Source organism: Erithacus rubecula (assembly GCF_903797595.1).
Source record: "Erithacus rubecula genome assembly, chromosome: 5".
In the NCBI taxonomy this organism is placed as follows: Eukaryota; Metazoa; Chordata; class Aves; order Passeriformes; family Muscicapidae; genus Erithacus; species Erithacus rubecula.
In genome coordinates, this window is record NC_136687.1 from 52,210,550 (window position 1) to 52,231,947 (window position 21,398).

The 21,398-nt window shown below is 43.0% G+C and overlaps 3 protein-coding genes across 3 annotated transcripts; 2 read left to right on the forward strand and 1 right to left on the reverse strand.

Annotated features, from left to right (window-relative positions):
* Nucleotides 1-1,514: 1,514 nt before the first annotated feature.
* On the reverse strand, nucleotides 1,515-19,869 carry LOC306802537 (putative E3 ubiquitin-protein ligase HERC4). The gene is made up of 22 exons (XM_079306943.1): nucleotides 19,750-19,869; nucleotides 19,003-19,079; nucleotides 18,225-18,446; nucleotides 17,625-17,716; nucleotides 16,908-17,038; nucleotides 15,969-16,117; nucleotides 15,578-15,657; nucleotides 15,178-15,266; nucleotides 14,105-14,164; nucleotides 13,459-13,561; nucleotides 13,141-13,324; nucleotides 12,646-12,827; nucleotides 11,503-11,598; nucleotides 10,194-10,295; nucleotides 10,000-10,119; nucleotides 6,603-6,743; nucleotides 6,352-6,524; nucleotides 5,279-5,333; nucleotides 5,018-5,097; nucleotides 3,817-4,000; nucleotides 3,368-3,467; nucleotides 1,515-2,712 (listed from the first exon to the last, which is right to left on the reverse strand). The coding sequence occupies exons 2-22, from the start codon at nucleotides 19,016-19,018 to the stop codon at nucleotides 2,492-2,494; spliced, it is 2,580 nt and encodes an 859-aa protein (XP_079163069.1). The 5' UTR covers nucleotides 19,019-19,079; nucleotides 19,750-19,869; the 3' UTR covers nucleotides 1,515-2,491.
* Nucleotides 7,387-8,513, forward strand: PYURF (PIGY upstream open reading frame). The gene is made up of 2 exons (XM_079306944.1): nucleotides 7,387-7,658; nucleotides 7,771-8,513. The coding sequence occupies exons 1-2, from the start codon at nucleotides 7,423-7,425 to the stop codon at nucleotides 7,910-7,912; spliced, it is 378 nt and encodes a 125-aa protein (XP_079163070.1). The 5' UTR covers nucleotides 7,387-7,422; the 3' UTR covers nucleotides 7,913-8,513.
* Nucleotides 7,944-8,513, forward strand: PIGY (phosphatidylinositol glycan anchor biosynthesis class Y; the record flags this gene model as incomplete). The annotated part of the gene is made up of 1 exon (XM_079306945.1): nucleotides 7,944-8,513. One exon carries the CDS (start codon nucleotides 7,944-7,946, stop codon nucleotides 8,172-8,174), a length of 231 nt encoding a protein of 76 aa, XP_079163071.1. The 3' UTR covers nucleotides 8,175-8,513.
* Nucleotides 19,870-21,398: the final 1,529 nt, after the last annotated feature.

Consider the following 21,398-nt stretch of genomic DNA (forward strand, 5'->3'; position numbering starts at 1 on the left):
AAACTGAAAGATAGAAAAACTACTTCTCTGTGTTTGTTTTTGTTTCCATTTTGTTTATTTCACCGTCTGGAGACCTTTGCAAAATAGAACATTTCCCTTTACACTCAGTTTCCTCTGCTTCTGATTGCGCAGTCAAGGAGGGGAAGGTACAGATGCACAAACAAAAAAAAAAACAAAACAAAAAAAAAAAAAAAACAAAAAAAAAAAAAAAAAAGAAAATGATGGAGCAAAGGAGCAAATAATGGAATTTCTGTGAGGGAGCCAGGAGTCTCTTGTTGAAACCAATGTTTAACTGGTTATATTTCAGCTTCCTGGAGAACTTTCAAGGCTGCTCTTGCATTTGTCTACAGGGGATGCTCAGCTCAGATGAGTGGCCTAAAAATAAATACTGCTGCAGGTTCAATATACTTTTGCTGCCTGTGTGAAGCCTTTTGAACTCACAGCTGAATGTGATGCTCTCTCATGTTGTATTCTCCTGCATGTTTTATAACATGCACTGCTTGAGACACAACCCAGTGTTCAAATTAATTTCAGAAAATCTGAGAGGACTGCACTACTCTGAAAGTCTTTATATAAGATATATATATACACACACACACATATATATAAAAGCAGGGATTATTTGAGGACAAATTAAAAATAGCCTTGAAAGTGACTCTGGGCTTTAATCTCCCATGTGATGTTGCATCATACATGATGAGAAGGAAATACCTCCAGGCTCTAAATAAACCTATTATCATTTAATCTCTAATGGGTTATTTTCAATTCCAAAGAGAATACATCTTTTGTGCTCTTGCACAGCACAGAAGATCACTCTGGATTTCCAAGTCCTACCAGAGGCTAAGAAAACCATAAAAAGAGAAACAACAGCCAGGAGCAGGCTGATGAAGAACAGCAGGCTAAGCTGCCAAAACAGAAATCTGTGGTGGTGTGGCAGCATCAGCTGGACATGAGATGTGGGCAACAAATTTGGTTTCTGCCAGTTCCGCCTTCCCACAAAAATACATCAGAATGGTGCCTTTCTCAGAGGATGTAGGCACCCCTGTGATGTCCTGTTTGCTCCAGGGGGATGAGGGGGACAGGGGTTAGGTCTGGGCAGGCCATGTCCCCTTGCTCTCCTCTGCTGGGAGCTGCCATCCTCTGAAGTCCTATTTCCCCTCTTCCCATCAACACTCCCATGCCATCTGCTTTCCTGTACTGCCCTGGTGCTTGTGGTGAGTGCTTGATTTTTTTTTTTTTTTTTACTAATTACTATACTGTAACTTAAAAGGAAGCTTGCCTTTTTTGTTTTGTTTAGTTTTTAAGTAGGTAACAATGTCATTCTGCATCACACAGGAAAGACTGACTTGTTCAGCATATACAATGCATCCCTTGAAAACACACTTACATCAGCCTTTGACTCCATTTGTGAACAGCCCCCCCATTCCAAGGAGGACAGAGAACACAGACACACTGCCTGCTATGCTTAGCTGTGTAGGCAGATGCATAAGGAAGGAAGAACACAGCTACAGGGGTGAAAATTCAATCCATCATCATTTAATTTAAGACAGTGGAAATCTTTACATATGGATGTCCCCTGACACATTGAATGTACCTAAGAGAAGATTGCTAAAAAATAATGACTGTTTTGTCTCTCCCTCTCTCCACATAGCAAACAACACAGAAAACACACATCCTGCCTGACATTGTTAATGCTCTGACAGTGCTCTGCACTGTTTTGACAATGAGATTCCAGAAGTCCTGCCAGCCTCATGTCCATAGGGCTCTGTAGACAGTGCTGTTTTCCAAGCCTAAGATTTTATGATTTAATGGTGAAACATCTCCTTAGAAGATACAAAGAAACATGAAAAATATCACAGTTATCACACTAAAGAACAGAAAATTATATTATTATAATTCATTAATACAACTTTTCAAAAAGTCTAGGAATGATCAAATCCTCCTAAGAATTTCTCTCAGATAAATCATAGACCATATCCAGGTGAGCTCAGATTGCTTCTTCGATTCAGTCTCATTAAATGTTTTAGTTGTTCCTCAAGAGAACCCTTAAGTAATACACATGAAAACCCTACCCCAGCTTTGCTTTTGCAAGGGTGACAGCTTAGCACATCCTGGTTGTGTGCTTGCTAATGCATAAATGTACAAATCACAGGATCCCTGCTGCTGGCAGCTCACTGTTCTAACACAACCAGAATAGTGCAGACCCTGCCTATATAGATATGTAAATATGATTGGTTACCAGCTTGCTTCTCTGAAGTGTGCCAAACAGGATTCTTCTTTCCTAACTTTACAATCTAACTATGAGGTATCTGGTCAAAGCTCAGTTTTATAAGCAATGTAAAATCTCAGCAAATGCACACACTCAGGTTTTTATAAAGTGCAGTAAAAATAAGGCAGGGTAGAAAACAGTAAATTAGAGTTAAGAGAAAATATGGCAAGTGAACAAAGATTTGTTTTCTTATTTTTGTTTTAAAATGCTTCTATCCCAGATTTAGGCACGTCCAAAACCTTCATTATGCTCTATGGCATAAAGCAATTTTTTTTTGAGTATTTTTTTACTGCTGTATCTGGGGAGGAATAAAATGTGCTGGCAAGTACTGACAAAGGGAGATAACTCATCTGGATTTTCTCCTTGAGAATTGTATTCTGCAATACGAAATCTAAAACGTTCTGGTCCATAGCCAGTGATTCGATCAGATCCTGTCAAAAAAGCTGAAGGAAGGAAAAAAAGAAAAACAAGTACAAGTTAGCAAATTATAAAACATAATAAAATAATGTCAGCTGAAAATCATTAAAATAATTAATGTTAATGAAAATCACGAAGGGAAATTAGTGTAAACATATGGATATTTTTTAAGCTAAGCATTACGTTTTGTTGAATTTGCACCTCAATACAGATTGAAGTCTCTTAACAATTCATAGTAATTACAAGCCCTCTTCTACTTTATATTACAGACTTTGTGGATGAGAAAGGCCAGCCTAGGTCTGACTTTCTACCTTCAAAAATTATGACCTAGCTTCTGCAACCCTTTGAGAAAGGTAAACTGCTTGCATCAACACAGTGTACACACACAAACTGCAGCCTCTGACCAACAACACAACCACAGAAATAAAGGATAAAGTAACTGCAAGCTTCAGGGTGGTCTGATGCAAACCTCAAGGGATGTGAGGAGGGTCAGAGCTGCCCTCATGCAACTCCTTATGTTACTTTTTTGTGGTTATCCCCAGAAAATGTGACAGCAACAGGGGTGAACACATTGAAAAGCTACAGATTGGAACTATAGTAGTTTTTATGTGCAACCATCTAGAATGTGTGTTGTGGGGAAAAGAAAAGGCTATGCAAAGTTTAAAATGCCTGATAGATTACCAAGGAATATTTTCTTTTTTTCTTCTGGTAGTTTGTGAAACACATTCCAAAAATTCCTGATGGTTTGATCGAACTTCTGATACCCGCTGTATATCACATTCTGTCAAAGAGACAAAAATAAGCCAGTTAAACCTCAATATTTCCATTTATATTTAAAGCAACATTTTATGTGATAAATTTTATAATCTTGTTCATAGATATTGAAATCCCCTTAACCTCTGGAATCTGCTTGTTCACTTGTTTTTCAAAGATTGAATCCCTGAGTTATAGCTTGATACTTATTCCCCTTTATTCTTGTAGCTGATGTAGATTAGAGACAAAATATCAACACAAATCAAAAAAGTTCTTTGAGCTTCTGTCCATCTGTTATGTACTCAATGAAAGAACAGGTCAAAATTATTTTACACTTAGCTGATAGAGCAGAAGGACACTGTGCTTGTATACAATACCTTTTCCAGCAGATGCCAGTCAAATATTGTGTGTCCCTGGAGAAGAACCTGCAGCTCTTCAGGGAGAAACATCTTCCAGTTTCTAGCTGGGCAGCCTCTTAAGAACCCTCGCATAAAGTCCCCAAATGGCTTCTGTACTGATTTATTGAATGTATAATTCACATACAAATCAACATATTCTTTCCTGCAATAGATACCAAAAGAGCATTGGTGGTGCTTTTCTATAAGGAGAATTATAGAGAAGTTTATACTTTATTCCTTCATACCATATGACCTGCTGTGTTGTACAGACTCAGTCTTCACTGAGACCATTTGTCACTGGAAATTATTTATTCACTGAATAAGCTTGAAGCATCTTCACAAATAAAAGAGAATTAATTCTGGCCAGAATGGAATAATTTTGGTAACACTCCTTGTATTTCATGTGAATGCTGCAATGAAATCCTATCAGACACCTGGTTATTATAAAAGATGGAATCTAGCAGACCTAGCTCCCATTGAATGCCCAAGAATCTCCCTGAAATCAAAATAAATATTTGCACAGCTGCTGATCAATAGTTTCGCTCTTCTCTCTAGTTCAGATGGGGATTTGTAGTGACATTGTACTTGTACAATCAACTCAGTGTAAATGCTGTACTTCAAGCTTCTTAAATAGCCCTTTCATGGATCCTCAGGTCATCTGCATAATTCAGTACATAAAATTTCTCTCAGTCCTCTGTGCCGAGATGATTAATATTGACACAAAGCCTTATTGATAGATTGCTCCTTCTCCTTTATGTACAAGATACATTCCATATATGTAATCAAGCAGGAAACATTTTGCTCTTAAAAAACCCTTACAGAAGTGTACCTACTGCTGGGTTTCCCAGACAAAACATCTGTATTTGCTTGAAAATACTGTTCAAGGTTATTTTTTATATTTGTTAGGAATTTTCCTATTAATGCCAGGTATAATAATGTCTGTATATGCAGATACCAGGATGTCCAAGGATCCCCATGTCATCCACTGCTTGCACAAACTGCCAGTGTTTGGCACACGTGCAGCAAGTACAGCAGAAACTGAAAGTGTACAACCTATTGAACCAAAACCAATGGCACAATACATAAGTCACCATTTTCTAACAGTATATGGGTACAGATATGTTATTTCATACATTTGTAACAAAACAACAGGATTAAGAAATAAAAATATAAAACTGACCTGTTATCCTTAGTGACAGGAATGTTGGCACCATTTTCTTTAAGCTCAACAACCTCCGTGAAATCTTCTCCTTCCATTACCTATACAAATAAATTAAAACATTGGCTGCTGTATCTGCATGTGACAGATATGTATGTGCTACATCTCTCATTCTTCCTGAAGGGCCTGACATGGCACTCTCACCAGTTTGAGTTTACAGATAAGTTGTGTCATTTGCCCTGGCAGACTGTCTTGCCCAAGTACCTACGTGAGATGTCTTACCGTGAAGTACAAGACCAAGTTATCAGATTCTTCATTCAAAATTCTCCGAAGATTCCTGTCCAAACACAAAAGAGATTAAAGAGAGAAGAAATGTGACCATTCAGTGCACTTTCAAATTCTGCTAAAAAATCCTTTGAAAAGCAGTATTTAAATGCATACATGTACACAACACCTATACTCATATAAAACCATGACCATTTCATCATGCTGCTGATGTAAGCTGAGCACAAACACCTCAAGTAAAAAAAGTTTCCAGTCCATCCCCATGCCCTGAGTAGACAACTTTACACAAAGTTCAGTGACAAATGGACTTAGGACCACAGCCTTTCTTCCAGACATTATCTAGTGATGAATTAAGTGTAGAACTGTGGGATGATCTTGGAGAATTGTTTTGGGGTGCAGCACCTCTCCAAGTATTGCAGGCAACCTTGACTTCCAATGCACTGAGGAACCTCAGTGAATTTAGTACCTCAACACAGTCACTGGCTCGTGGGATGGGGTTCTCATCTTCTTGGCTGTTCATATCACTTGCCTGGAAGACCAGGCTTCAAGGGCCTAGGAGCATTATGTTGGTGGCAGCAGCACCTCTCCCTCTATATCTGCCTGATATCTCCTCTCCCAGTGCATGGAAACTCTGCACAAGGGTTCTCAGAATTGGCACAACTGCAGTATTGCATAATACTGTATTTGTGCAAGGCAATATGGTGGAAATTGATAATTAGTAAATCAGAAAAAAGAAATCCCAACATTAATAATTGGGGAATTAGTTCTCTCAAGTCCAAGCTACAGTGGTTTGAACTATATATTGTACAGAGTGTGGACTTAAGGTCTTGTGGAGCAGAGATCTGTCACCTTCTAAGCCACGAAGCTTGGCTTTTTGTTTTAGCAATGCCAGCCTCTGAGAGCAACATCCATGCCCTGGACAAGGACCTCCTTGGAAACCTGTGGCTTCTAGCAGCTTCAGAACAGTAAATGTAGATGCCATGGATGGCCCAAATTCAGCCTCTGGGATCTCCCTGTACATGGTCAAGGCAAGGGACTCAGCTGAAGCTTGGGCCATGCCTGGCTCATACCTGCCCACGGTTGGCAGCAGATCCTCAAGGTCCTCCAGGGTGGGGGCCAGGCCCAGCAGCTTTTTGTAGAGAGCCCTGGGGAAGGGGAAGGGCACCGTGCGCTGGTTAAATAGGGCCATTCCACACAGCGTCCCGCTCAGGAGGAAGGTGTCCTCATCCTCACAGCTGGAGGCCTGGTTAGGAACAAGCACAGCAGAGCCATGACTGCCTTTCCCATGGGTGAGGCCCCGTCACCCCGCAGGCTGCCTTACCTGTGTGGGGAACCACAGCAGGCCGGAGGGGCCGTGGTAGAAGGCGCCGGCGCCGGGCTGGAGAAGGGCATTGGCCGCAATGCTGAAGAGTTCCTGGGACAGCCCACCTTCGTCCACCCCCATCTCACCCTCAAAAGACACCTGCAAGGCCCGAGACACACGTACAGAGAGATAGCCACAAAATCAGATTCCTTACCTGGTGGGCAACAAACCAGTAATTGCGCACCTGAGAGAGAGACGCTGATTATTTATTTCATGGTTGTGCCAGCCTGGGTACTCAGTGGTATTCCACAAACCAAGCACACCCCATCAGACTCTTTGAACCATTATTTATACACAGAAGGTCTGAGTTAGTAACTGTCCAAGTCTATTATGCTTGCTTAGTAATTTCCAAACAAGTTACATAACCCCAGCTGACTTCCAGACACCCTCAGGGGAAGGGTCTTCGCCTGGGCAGGGGTCTCAATGGGTGTGATTTTTGGTATTATCATGAAAACAGTTCAGCTACAGGATACATGGACCTTAAGTATTTTGCCAAGCTAGCACACTATGTACAGACATGCATCAGTATCTTGATTTACTGGCCCCTTAAGGCTTTTCAGTTCCCGGATGTCCTTGGCTAGGGAATGCTGGCTGCTACCTATTCCACTGACTAGGTGTCCTTTCTTCCTGATTGACCTCGAAATCGTACAAAGAAAAGCATCCCGAGTTACGATAACCCTGATCTACCCCACGTTCCTGCCCGCGCGCAGAGCCCGGGCCCGCCGGGGCGGAGCGGGGCGGGGAGCGGGGCGGGCAGCGGGCGGCGGAAGCGGCGGCCATGCTGCGCGCCCCGGCCCTGCTGCTGCTGCTGCGGCGGGCGGCCCGCGGCGGTTCCGCGCTCAGCCGGCACTGCCACGGGCTGCGGGAGGGGCAGCAGCAATCGGGCTCGGGGGCAGGCTCAGGCTCAGACCCGGGCGCAGGCTCCGGTTCAGGCTCAGGCTCAGCGCGGCCGCAGCCACCGGAGCCATCGCTGCTGCGCTTCCTGGTGTGCCCGCTCTCCAAGCGGCCGCTGAGGTGAGGATGGGGCGGGGGAGCTGCGCCAGAGCCCTGGGCAAACCCAGGTTAGTCACTGCTCCTCATGTTTTTGCTTGGCTGTTTCTCCCTCCCTCCTGACTTGGCTGGCCAGGTACGAAGAAGCCACGAACGAGCTGATTAACGAGGAGCTGGGCATCGCGTACCCCATCATTGACGGCATCCCCAACATGGTTCCGGAGGCGGCCAGGATGACGCGCAAGGAGGCGCCGGCCGAGGGCTCGGAGCGGCCCTGAGGAGCCGCCGGGCGCGGCGGTACCGGGCCCCATGGCCGGAGCGGGGCTGCTGCCCTCCCTGCCCACGCTGACTGTGCTCGTTCCCCTCCTGTCCCTGGCAGGCCTGTTCTACTCGGCCAGCGTCGACGAGACCTTCCCCCAGGGCTGCACCAGCACGAGCAGCCTGTGTTTCTACAGCCTCCTCCTTCCTGTTACAGTGCCGGTTTATGTGTTCTTTCACCTGTGGACCTGGATGGGGATTAAGCTTTTTAGGCACAACTAGTGTGATGCCTTTGCTAACCCCTGGGCTTCTCTAAATCAGCGTAATTTGTTTAATCTCATTAACATCTCAAGTACTGCAGTTCACTTGAGAGAGTTTCCTTCTGGCACTAGTGACTGGCATAATTTTCCTGGTAGGATCTGGAACTGTATGAAGCAGCAGCCCATTGTTAACTACTGCTAATGCAGATGAAGAGTAGGAGTAATAAGAAGCACTAATTCCCTCTGTTTTATCCCTTCAAGAGTGCTGAGCATTTGTTGTGGCACTAGTTAAAACTAGTTTTCATGAGGAAAAACTGTACCCTGACTGAATAAATGAAATTAAAACTAAAACATGCGATGATATGAACCTCTCTTTGAGAGCTCCGGGGGTTTTTTATCCAGATGTGTGTACTGAAGTATGTTTGTCTCAGTGTCAGAAGAGCAAAAATTAAATCAGGCTGGTGTTTACTAACAAAACTTGAGTCAAATGAAGACATTTCTTTCTTGGCTGATACCCATGTCTGTATGTGCAGTAACTGCAGATCTTTTCTTTCTAGGGCCACAATGGAAGTGCCATGTGCCAACTATTGTCTGAAAAATTTTCTAATAGGATACAGCTATGAAGGGGACAGGCCAGTGCTACAATGAAGGTTTCTTTTTTATGTTTTCCTTCTGAGTAGCTTGTATCTACAACAAAAAATACATTCATGTCCTTTAACCACTGAAAAATGCAGAAATGAATCACCAAGTTGTAAATGCTGCACCAGGCTGTAAATGCTGTGGATTACTAACAGTGCAGTTATATTTTTCGGGCTGCTGCTGGGTAAATAATATTGTGATGCACAGTGTGAAAGGCAGTGCTCACAAGAGGTGTGCCCAAAGGCTGATTTGAGCTAAGGACAGCTGTTTGTCGGAGCTTGTGCAGTTGGAGGAGACTCAAAATCTAGAGGAAAATACAGAGCACACCCTCACTGCCTCTGTAAATAAATGCCTCTCTCAGCTGGTGTAGTGAGGAAGCAGGAAGGCAAGGTAGCTCTGGGAGCCACTGTGAATCTTCTCCTAAGTAAATGGGAAAGAAAAGCCTTGACAGCTCTGGTTGGCAAGAAAGCTCACTTGGAAAGCACAGAACTGGGTTACAGGGCACCAAGGTCTGTGGTTCCTGTGGCACAGGTGTGGTGCCAGAGCTCATGTTAGTGACAGGTGGGGCATGTGGTCCCTAAGCTGAACTCTGCTCTGGGCAGGTGCCCTGTTCCATGTCAGCCAGCTAATGGCTTTTGCAGGGCAGGGCAAGGCAACATCACAATTCCTGTGGGAAACGAAACTGCCACAACATTTGAATCAGTGAGGAAGCCACAGGTTAAAGGTACAGGGAGACAGCAACATTGTAATCAGATGCTCATCTCTCTGGCTAACACTATCATTTCTTTCCATTCAGAGAGCATCTCCATGAGAGAAGTGTCTGTGTGCTGTTGCTTGCTGACCCCTCAGGCTGGTTCTCCAGACACTGAGGTTTTAATGTATTAGTATAAAGTCTCAAAAGTCAGTGTAGCAGCAACAGTGCTGGACTTTGACAACTGAGCAATTCTATTCCATTACCCAAAGCAACCTCACAGTAAATAGCACTGCCACTTGCCTTTAACTTACACCAATGAAGCTGCCTGGATGTAAAATACTGCCTTCCAGATTTACTCTATACTATCTGTGGTATAATAATTTGATGAGCAGTTCTTTTCTTGTATCCTCAGAGGATACTGAAACCCTTCTACCAATATCCAGTAACACGGAAAATCAAGCAACACTGCAGCAAGATACTTAGAGCTAACAAGTAATACAGTTTAGTATCTTACCTTTAATATCTTACTGAAATCTTGGTCTGAGGCATATTTCAAATTGCTCCGTATGTCTTGCAGAAGGCATTGTCTTCTGACACAAAAATTCCATGGGATGGGGATCCATATAAAGGGTATCTGAGGATTGAAGTAATAGTCTGTTAGCAATGTGCTTATCTCTTCTGATTGGTAACAAAACTGGGTGCACTTACACCAGAGGTATTGGACAGAGCCTTGCATTCTGCATCATGAATGTTGATCTTGTTTTCTCTGTCAAAGATGCATGGGTACTTGCTCAGCATGCACAGGACTGTCTGAAAGGACAAGGAAGAAAGGAAAAGATGTTGATTTTCCCTTGTGAAACCAGAGTTCAGGGACATGTGTGCAGACTGAAATGTCAGTCTGTACCCTGGCAAGCTCCCATGTCTCTGAAATGAGCCCTTGTGTGCATGGGCGCTGCACTAACAGAGGTTTGTGTCCTAAAAACATCTTCTACACACTCCTGTGACTGAGAAGCAGAGACAGGCATCTAACCACTCTGTGCAGACAGACACTTGTCTACAGTAGTGCCTCAAGAATAAAACAGAAAGTGATTTTAACAGCATCTTCCATAATTCAGCTAAACCAAAATGTCCTGGATTCTCAGGTTACGGTGTATTGTTTTTAAAAACTGCTGGGTTTATTATATGTAATACCAAAAATAGATACTGGTTTAAAAATAACCTAATTTAAAGTGTTACACCTCCAGTGTGATAAGGCAGCAACTTCAGCTAATGTCCTAATTGCCTGAGGATTCTATGCTGTTTCTCAAACCTCCTGCTGCACTCTGGTTAATTGCTACAAAATTGGTAAATTAGCAAACAAAAGCTTATGAAGGAATTAGGCAGTTGCCCTACAATTTCCAGCCAAGTTGCCAGAAAGCTTACTTTTTTTGCCAAAGGAAGCCCCTGCTTTGCACATTTCCATTTCATATGGCTTCCTCTGATACTGACTGCATTTGGTAGCTAATTTTCACTCTGTGTCATCAGTAATAATCAACAGATTACTTTTTATTACCATGGCTTAGTTTTAAGATATAAGTACATTGAAATGCTTAATAGGGTTTCTAAATAAAAGTTTAAATAGACACCTCAAAATATTTCTCTTAATTAAACATAATAAAATCCAGAGTAACACAAAGTATAGTGATCATCCCTGGTGCTGCTATTTCACAGTGATTACTAGTTCAAAGCAAACAGATGCTTAAGTTGCTGGAGGGCAGCTCCAACTCTCAGAACCAGGGATCATCTCAGGGATCATCTCAGATCTATTGTAGCTGCTGGAACACTGGGATGGTAAAGGGCTTGCATAATTTAGGGAAAATGAAATGTCTTTGAAATGTGCTGTGTTAATAACTTTATATAAAGTTATATATTAACTTCAAATAGTTGATATATACATACATATATATATATATACATATGTGTATATATACTATTTAAAAAAAGAGTGTTTCGCACTGCTGGTAAGATTTATACTTACTGGTATATTGAAGTGTACATATAAGTTGGTAATCTCTCTCACTTGAGGTATATAGAAGTTGCTTTCATGTACTCTGAAACCACTTCTGGAGTTCACCTGCATTGAAACACCATATATCAGCAGCAGAATTTGTGAGCTGTGTCTGCCTGGCAGGACAGGACTGAACAGGGCTTTCTTCAGAAAGGGCTCTGAGACCCTGAGTTAAGAGATAAAGGTGCTACAAGTAGCTCAGTGCTCCACAGTGAAAAGTCTTAGAAAGCCATGTATGAACCAGCAGGAAAGAAATTTTCATTTACAATAAAGAACAGTACTCCATCAGGAAAAGTATATTTCCCTTGAAATGTCTTTCATGTTTCTGTGGTTCCCTATTCACGTTCCTACTTGTTGCCTGCAGGGGGACAGTGAACATTTAAAGCTCCAAATCATGTAATCACTTACACAGGAGTATGCCTACTACATTTTTGAGTTTATTTATCTGCATAAATACAGATTTGAGAGTCTAAACTTTGAGACTAAATTCTGCATTCTCAGCTAAAAGGATATCCAAGCCTGAACAAAATGTAACAAGTCTCTCTGATTTATACTGTGAACTTGAGTTCTTGATTTTCATAAACTTTGAACATCTCCACAAGAGAAAGTATGGCTGTCCAGAAGAACACAATTATTGCTTCCTTTGTTTTCCAAGAGGTTCTAATGCTGTTGTCCCAGAGGATTTGTCAGGCTAACGGGCTCTTAAAGCATCACAGAGCATTACTGTGGCAGCCACAATGGGCCAAGCAGATAGGTTGTATTTAAATGCTCTGAGCAGCTACTGGGGCAAGGGATCTCACCAGCAAAAAGGGGAATGGGCATGTTACGTAGAAGACACCACATCCACAGCTGTGTAGGCATCAAGGGATGCACTCCTGATCCACTGAAAGCACTCTTACCCCTGCCAGGGGCTGTAACATGGTTTAGTTCTTCATTTCTACAGAGGATCAGTTTGGCACAACTCAAGCAGGACTCCTTCAAAAATGTGCCAGTGTAGGGCACAAGAGATTCCTAAAGCAGTGTCAAACCCAGAGAATTCAACAAGTGAGAAGTATTAAAATACTCTAGGCTACATTGAGACACTGTCTAATTGAAATCCAAGCACTTCCTTACCTGGTAAAGCATCTGCAGTATTTGCAGAAGGCAAGTTTCACGTGGGCCCAGGCTGAAGAGGCGGTCTGGCCTCCTTTTGCTGAAATCCATGAGAAATTCATACAGAATTTGCTGGGAAACCCTCTGATACAGAAGAACCAGCTCCTCAAAAAAGGGTGTTTCTAGATTTGACCATAGGCATTCTGTAAAGAAAACAGCTAGTGAGGTCACAGGTAACATACAAATCACTGTGATTTGTGGATGGAGCTGCTTTTTCTCTTTTTATCGAATTAATGAAACAAAGAAAGTTTAAGCTTGCACTACAAAAACTATTAAACCTCAGATAGAATTTTTAAAATTCTTGTGCCTTGCTGCCTAGTCCCCATGTTTCTATGTCTATCAAAAGCAATTATTTCAAACTGTGGAACACATAACATTGGTGATAATAACACTTATTCTGCAGCAGAAAATGACCAAGCATTTCAATCATTCAGTTCTACCATCATAAAACCCTACCAAGAGTTTGCAGGTCCTCTGGCTGGAGCTTCATGATGGCTTGAGCCAGAAGAGTCAGAGAAAGAAAAGAGTTCCCATCATTCCCCATCAGAAGGAAAGGTAAGATCAAGTAGACTCTGAAATTTTCAGGTGAGATGGGAGAGGAAGACAATGATGGCAGTAAGTTCCTAATCTCCTTTTGCACCTTCAAAAGGAAAAAAAAAGAAACAAGGGTTAAAATGCAATTATGTTTTGCCAAAGTAATTAGGCTGGCATGAAATTCCTAAGTTTCATAAATTGTACACAAAGCTTTTCAGTATCTGTGTATCAAATCCTTACCTCCTGGTAGACTGTTTGTTTTTCACTGATCTTCTTATAAAAACGTTTCACTTCTGATATGTCTACGCCTGAGACTTCTTTGGAAGTTTTGAAGTGTTTGTCTCTATCACAACATAGAAGAAAGAACATGAAATAATTTTCCTACTGAATAATGAAGCATTGTAATATCAGAAAATACTTGGAAAGTTAAGCCCCAGCTCCTGTGGGTATAATTTCATATGTTCTAAGGAGACAGACAACACAAACTGTTTTGTGACCAGATTAACACCCTGTCCTTTCTGTCTTGTGTGGCTGTGAACTATTAATGATAGACTCCTGTATTTCACCCTAAAATGATTTCCACTTCAGTGCCAGAGGGAGCTATGAAGGATCCTTTGAGAGCTGTAATATTGCCTGGAGGGATTATCATCATCTGCCAAATATCACTAAAGGATAATCTTCTAAAATGTGAGCTTCTCTGGCACATTTCAGTAGGACCAGGGCTATAAAAATCTTAATATTAGCTTGAGATTTGAAAAAGAAAGACTTGCTTCTTGCAAGTTCAGATAAAATAACTGTTTTATACATATGTGACTTAAAATAACACTTTTTGGTCAGTTTACATGCAGCCAATATATTCTGTTATGTCTAAGTCAGTGCGTGCTACCTTTTGTCCAGGAAGCTTCCATTGATGCAAGCCTCAGATGAAAAGATCAGGCTGATATTCCTGATAGAAAAAAACAAAAAGTCAGTCCTTTCAACTTCAGATTTTTAACTCTGAAAGAACAAAAAATGTGTACAAGGGTATCTGCACCTGACCACACAAAACTTTTCTTAGCACCACTTCTCTGTCAGTGTTGCAGAAGACATTTCACTCAAGGAGTTACTGATCTTTGGCAAGCCACCTCTGCTCTCCTGGGCCTTGTAAGGGAACCTGCTCAAGCACCCCATGCCAGCCAGTCCTCCAGTCTGATGAGTGGAGATTCTTCTCCTGACAGGTCAGGACATTAGCTGCTTTTGTTTGTTATGCAAAATAAAAGGCACTGCAACATGGGAGGGAGGAGAATTCCCTCCAGGGTCAGGGTTCCGTAGTACATGGAGGGAAAACCCACCAGGCTATCAATTTACTGCTGCACAAAAGCACAAAAGCTGGGTTCTGAGAACCTGAAGGGACATCAGACCTACTCCCAGTATTCCTGGTTCAGTTCTCATCAAAGCAGCTTTTTTATCAAGCAATTTTCTGTCAGGCCCTACTGAGATCTGGAAAGAGCCCTCTCTTTCACCCTCTCAACCACCACTTTTCACATGATCCAAACCAAAAGTGCTCAGAGAAATATTTAGTTCCAAATTAGCCAAGCTTTCAAAATGCTCAAAGTCAGCAGCTGGAGCCATACTTTCCTCCCATAAAAATAGCCTCCCATATAAAACCCATTTTGAAAATGGGAAACTAAAGAAGTGACTACTAATTTTTAAATGCTGGTGCAGCATTCCAGTTTGGGTACTCTGGATTAGGCTTTCTGCACAAGGCTTTGGTCTGCAGGTATGGTTTTTCACTGATTTAACTTGTCAGCTCCTTATCAACTTTGTGCCAAGATTTTGCCTTGGATAAATTCTTGAACAAGAGTTCCTACAATAGCCTCCAAAGAATAATAAATTTTAAAGGAAATAATGTATCAGGGGAAAAAAAACCACAAACAAATCCAAACAGCAACAAACCCAAACAGCAAGTTTCTGATTTACTTTTTTATATGCTCAAGACATTTAGAATTAGAAATCCATGCATCCACTTCTTTATCGTCCAGAGTAGCAATTCCATTCAAATATGAATTCTGTGTGAAAAACAGTAAAACATTGACAAAATTAAAAATGTAGCAGATGGGATTTTTTTTTTCTTCAATCATTACAAGAAGATTTCAGCCTAAGTATGAACAAACTAATGGACATCCAACATGATCCGGATGCATTAACCACAGAAGATATATAATTGCAATACAAGTTAGTCTGTAGTTAAAGCACAGAGAAAATTGAAAGAGACATATATAAAACTGAAGTGCTGCAAGCACAGTGGAAAATCCAAATGTTTCCAGCAGTAAGGTAGACAGTGGTATAAATCAGAAGCTCTCATCAAATGTGCATATACCTTGTTCTCTTCCTTGCAACAGGCAGAACTTTGATTTATTCCTGCAATAATTTCAATCCACTTTTTTGACACATTCTTTTCTGTGAAAGAACAAAAAGATTGTCATAGGAACATTTGAAGAGACAGTTATCTTCAGAGCATTAAGGGTACAAAAGTGGAACAGTAAAAAAAACCCTCTGGGTAGTAGTTATCTATTGAAAGTTTGTTTCTATGAGGCCATTACCCATGATAATCAAGCAGCAAATGGAATTACTCCTGGTAGAATTTGTTGGGAGGGACAAGCAAGCATGAGACATAATGTTTGCTTTTCAATGTAAATATGAAATCAAGAAACCAAACATCTCCACAGAAGAAACAAATACAGATTGTATAAATCTGCAGTGGTCATTACTCTGGCAGGATTTTCCAGTATCCACTGGTGAATTGATGGGAAGTGGTATCAACTGACTGGGCTTCCTCTTGCCTTCCAGTAGTCCTTCATCATCAGATCCACAGAAATAGAATGTGTCCAAGGAATGGACATAGACCAGAGTGTATTGTCTGTTCAGGAAAAAAAAAAAAAAAAAAAAAGTCATAATAAGCAAAAACCACAGGGCAAAACAGAATGAAATTTACAAATATATTTTCAGAGTGTAGACCTGAAGTTTGTCTTTAGAAGTCCTGATAGTCCAGATAAAGAATTCCTTTAACCAAGTGTTAGAACTCTTCACTGTATAAACATTAAGCAATAAAGACACATATGGACTCAGATTTCCTATATTATCCTCAAATGTTTGTGATTTACCTGGGTTCCACATACAAAAATAATGTTATTCCATGCTTGTTTCGTACCTTTCCATTTTCAAATGTGCAGCTTCTGTGCTGCTGAGCCCAATACCAAGCCCAGATAAGTTGTCAGGAGACTTTTTCTGGCCCAGTTCCAGAAGGGCAAAGTGAAACTAGGTAATTATCACTGCTCTTCAAGTCTTATTAAGAACCTACCAGTTTGTCAGTCTGGATGGGAATTCAGTGACTTTCCTAATGCAAGCTTTTGACAGTCCTTTTCCCTTTGGAACCCAGTACAAACCCAGTACTTTGTTTGTTAAAAGAGAAAAAGACCAAGAAATTCTCATAGTTTTTGCAGCTCTCTCCCTCGTCTCACCAGGGGCTGAGGGTTCTGCTCTCACTGGGGCTCTGGCAGAAGGGTGGCTTATACTTGAACAGTAATGGATATTCTGACAGTGTATTGTGATACAGGGATTTGAACACCTTGGTGACTTCTTTCCCTACTGGTCTTCAGTGACTCCCCTAAGGCATTGACCTTAGAAGACAAATCATTGGCACTTCCCACCTGCCACAGGCAATGTGTGTAACCCTTGCTCCCCACAGCTCAGCCACAACACGAGGCAGGAGTTCATTCCGGGTGCAGTTGTGACCCAGCTGGCCAGACCCTCCTGCTCCAAAGGTGCACACCAGCCCCTCCTAGAAACCAAGAAACAAACAACAGGATCACTGCATTTTTAACAACAATCAAATGGTCACAAGCAAGAATGAGAGCCAGCAAGACACAACGTGTTATATGGGACTTGATTCAAAACATTCCTGATTCAAACATGAGGAAGGTTTCACTTTGCATCAAGAGAGATCATACACTGTAATGTCCAAATAATTTAGCTCCTGAGAAAAGCAATTTAACTCTTGAGAATAACTCCCTGTTGCTTAAGAATTTTACTCGTGTGAATAAACCCGAATGAATTAGAAGTCGTTCACATCTTCTAAAGTCCACAATGTACTACAAAAATATTTTCAAAAAGTTCTGGGAGTTGAACTGCACCTCTTTGCCTCAGGATTCCTATTCACCATATCCCTGCAAAAGGCTGCATGCAGGTGACAGGAACATGAGAAAAGACCAGTTTTCCCAACATCTTAGATAACATCCCTTGGGGGTTGCCTTCAGGCTTAGTTGGAAGCAGACATTACCATCCCAGTTTCTCCATGCTGACTTTTAGCAGTGTATCTTTTCTCACAAGGTGAGGACTCAGATGCTGACTTTACATTTCAGACTCACCTTGGAGAGAACTGCAGTATGATCTACCCCACATGAGATAAATACAGTCTTCCAGTGCTCTAAAGCTTCAACATATGTTGGGCAGTCCCTGTCTGGAAAGAAGATAATACTGCTAGATTGAAAGAGTACTGGAGGGTCTCATACACAGAAAAAATAGAAAGGAGGATTAAGTGCTTTTCAGACCTTTCTTACAGCAATTAATGTAATTACAGCTTGGGTTTGGGTCATTTTCCCTCCAGTATAACATATTCTTTCTCATAATGTTCTTTTTCATGTTACTTTATTTTCATTTACTTTGGTCTGGAACAAAATGCAGTACTTTCATATCTGAAATGCCAATGGCACTTGGTTTCAAAATATCTGATTCTCAAGGGTGTGGACACATTCAGATTAGATGTTCTGTCTGTCTAGGGCAATTCTTCTTAGCATTCTAAGTTTGAAGATAAGGTGGTTTAAATTATTGTCTTGCTTTGTGTTTACAGATAATTAAAAAATATTAAAAAATATAAAATTAATTTATTTCACCCAAGACTTCCTGGAGGCAAGACAAGAGTAGAAACAGACCTGTAAGAACACCCTCCTGGTGCTCTCCTTCCTTACCTTTCGTGTCTCCGAGCCCCAGCTGTCCAAAACTGTTCCTTCCCCAGGAATACACAGCTCCAGAGAGGGACACGGTGGTGCTGTGAGCTCCTCCAGCAGCAATTTGAGCAAGTGGGATGCCCTTTAATCTTTGCACCAGCTGTGGCTCATGAGTAAACCTGGTTTGGCTCCCCACTCCAAGCTGTCCATGGGTGTTCCAGCCCCAGGTGAAGAGCTCACCCCCTTCATACACAGAACAAAAGAAAACAGCTCAGTGTCACTGTTTCCCTTGAGTATTTGCACTTTGGGAGTAGGAGCAAAACTCAGTGTTGTTTCTGGGGACCTAGCTCCAAGGCAAGACCATCATGTGTGGCCAAATTTGTTTTCTTCTGACCTCTTTGGGACAGTCCTGCCTTGCCCTGTGACTCAGCACAGCAAGTATAAAAGCCCCTAAAGTCATACTTTCAAGAAATTCCTAACCAGAAAGGTGTTACAACTTAAAAATGAGCAGGTCTGGTGATAAAAATGAGCAGGTCTGGTGACCACAGAGTGGGGCAGCTACCTCTGCTCTCCACAACACACCTTTGTGGAGGGGCAGTGCTCAGGAACTGGAAAGAGACAGAGAGATGCAGGTCCCTGGTGCTGAGAGGAAGGAGCAGCACTGACAGCCAGTGCACTTTGTGTCCCACTGCTCATTACTCTATAATGGTGTCACAACTACTGCAAGCTGTACAAACACTGCCTTCTCAGAGCAAGTGTGACTCCTGCTTGGAGGAAGAGTGTTCTTGAAGGGGGTTACCTCTGGATAGTGCCATGGCATGCTGGTCCCCACATGCTATTTGAACAATATTTCGGTTTCCCAGTTCTTGCACCAGCCTGCAAAAATAAGAGAAAAAATCAAAATAAATAGATGCTGTGCTGTGAGACAAAACAAAGGACAAAGATCTTCTGCTCACCAAGCCCTATCACTTTTAGCAGGAAATATGTAGAAAAATATAGGTCACCTGTAAGCTGATTCACCCTTCTCTTATGGTGACCTGCTGTAGCAGGGCTAACTAATTTCATTGTGGCTTGCTTCACAGAAGCTGGAAGAGAACTATGCTCAGCCTGATTCTGTTATCTTGCTCTGAGCAAGAAAGTCACACAGCTAAGTGCTGGGCCATTTGTAGATGATGGTTAGTTATCCTCACAGCTTCATCAGAAGGTTCAGACATGCTTGTGTCTTTCACCTGCAGTTTTCCCAAGCCATGGTGATTTGCAAGCTATTGGTATTGCTCTGGAATCAACTGATCCTTACTAAGTTTGAGAGAAACCTGTCTCATATGCATTCCAAGCAGCTCAGATCTTGGTATCATTCTCAAAATCTCTGCACTTCTGGCTGGATTAAAATAGAAGATAAAGTTTTGGGTACTAGGAAGGTATGTGTTCCAGTTACCTCTCTACAAACACAAACATGCCTCAAACTCTTGGATATTACCTTGGGTAAAAGCAGGCTGCATTTTCTGACCTTTGCCATCCACATCTCCACCCTGTGAAAGCTTCTTACCTTGTCTTGGGGTTGTATGCTGAAGCTTCAGCCCAGTGTTCAGAAACCTTCCCGTCAGAGAAGAGAACGAGCGTGTGTGTTGCATCGTGGCTTGAGCACCGCGCCTTCTCATTCCTCTGCGACTGCATTCTGCGCTCTGCAGGACACACAGACAGACATGATGGTCCTGCTATGGCAGCAGCAACCATAACCACCTCGGGCCCCTTCCCAAGATCTCAGTGTGCTACTGCTTTCAGCAAGAGCTTCTGCTTCTCAGGAGAAACTGAGACAAGTGTGTGGGACTTGCTTTCTCAGGCCCCTTAGGGTTTCACTGTCCTGCCGACCTACTGGTTTGTTTCATGCTGACTCTACACTGAAAGACTTTTCTCCATCTCTTAGGCTGCTGTGCCACCAGCTCCCAAAACAACTAGTGAAACATCAGCAGAAGCACAGTCTGTTGTTCTTGTACACCTGTGGAGAGGGTCTGATGAAGACAAAGTACTTCCTAAGGCATCTGGCCACCCCAGACTTGTGAATAGGATTCACAAGCCTTGGGGATAGGATGTCTTCAAGTCAAGCACTTTACAAGGTGCTGGAGAAGCAATGATGGAAAATTCACTCATTGCCTGTCTACACCAGAAGGAAGGACCTCCTTGTTTACAGCAAATGCTCTCTAGACCTAGAGGAACCAGGGACTCAGTTCTTCGCCTGTAGCTCTGCTTCAGCACAGGTGTCTGAGACCCAGGATGCCCAAGAGTGAAAGGCGGTCACCATCAGCAAAGCCCGCTCTAATTTACCTAACACCTCTGGAGATTCGCTGCCCACCCTTCTCACACATCAGACATTTAACTATTCCCCGGCACATTCTTCCTCCTTCCAGTCCCCCAATCCGAGTGCTGCCCACTGGGACACGCTTAAGCCCCTCACGCCCCGTCCCCGAGGGGCGCACAGCAGATCCGCGCAGTTTCAGGGCTCCACCCGCACGGACCCGTCCCGGGGGTCTCCCAGCCTCCTCCCCAGGGTGCCGCTCCCGCCGCTCCGTACCTCCCGTGCCGCTGCTCCGCCGCCGCTGCCGCCGTCCCCTCGCCATCCTCGCCCGACGACTGCTCGGGAGTGTCCGGGCAGCGCCGGGAGTGCCGCGCCGGGGAAATGGAAACCGAAACTCATCGGGAGCTGCGACAGCGGGAGGAGGAGCGGCAGCGGTTCCCGATATCTGGGAGCCCGGAGCTGGGAAACTCTGCGGTGAAAAGGCGTGAGCTGCTGGGCTCCGGTGGGTACCCGGCTCCACTCACCCTGCGGAGCTGCTGCTGCCCGGGTGGGAGGAGAGGGCAAAGCAGAAGGGGAGTGGAGAGATGCCGGGGTCTTCCATGTGGACAATGCGCCCTTTGACTTCATTATTCACTTCAGCCGTGTCCATCCTGCGGAGAGTCGAGAGACCTACTCCCAGCTAAGAGCCCGCGCAAACCAAGGGGCTGCTTGGCTGGGGGAAGTCAAACCGCAAGTGAAACGCTCGGTTTGGAAGGTAAAAGCCATCTGCTTCCATTCTCACATCATGCCAGCTAAATCTCCCCTGCCTTCAAAGACCCTGCGAGCTTCCTCATTCCCAGAAAGTCCACCCTGCCTGCCCCTCTCACTGGAGTGATGCACGCAGGACAATCCTGGTCATGAAA

What these genes read in the sequence shown, in the direction of transcription:
- PYURF (XM_079306944.1), top strand. Translation starts at nt 7,423, where the DNA reads ATGCTGCGCGCCCCGGCCCTGCTGCTGCTGCTGCGGCGGGCGGCCCGC. An exon ending in CTCTCCAAGCGGCCGCTGAG is followed by an intron (nt 7,659 to 7,770) that starts GTGAGGATGGGG and finishes TTGGCTGGCCAG; the next exon opens with GTACGAAGAAGCCACGAACG.
- LOC306802537 (XM_079306943.1), bottom strand. An exon ending in AGAGGACCTGCAAACTCTTG is followed by an intron (nt 12,828 to 13,140) that starts GTAGGGTTTTAT and finishes TTTTCTTTACAG; the next exon opens with AATGCCTATGGTCAAATCTA. An exon ending in CTCTGTCCAATACCTCTGGT is followed by an intron (nt 10,120 to 10,193) that starts GTAAGTGCACCC and finishes TTCAATCCTCAG; the next exon opens with ATACCCTTTATATGGATCCC.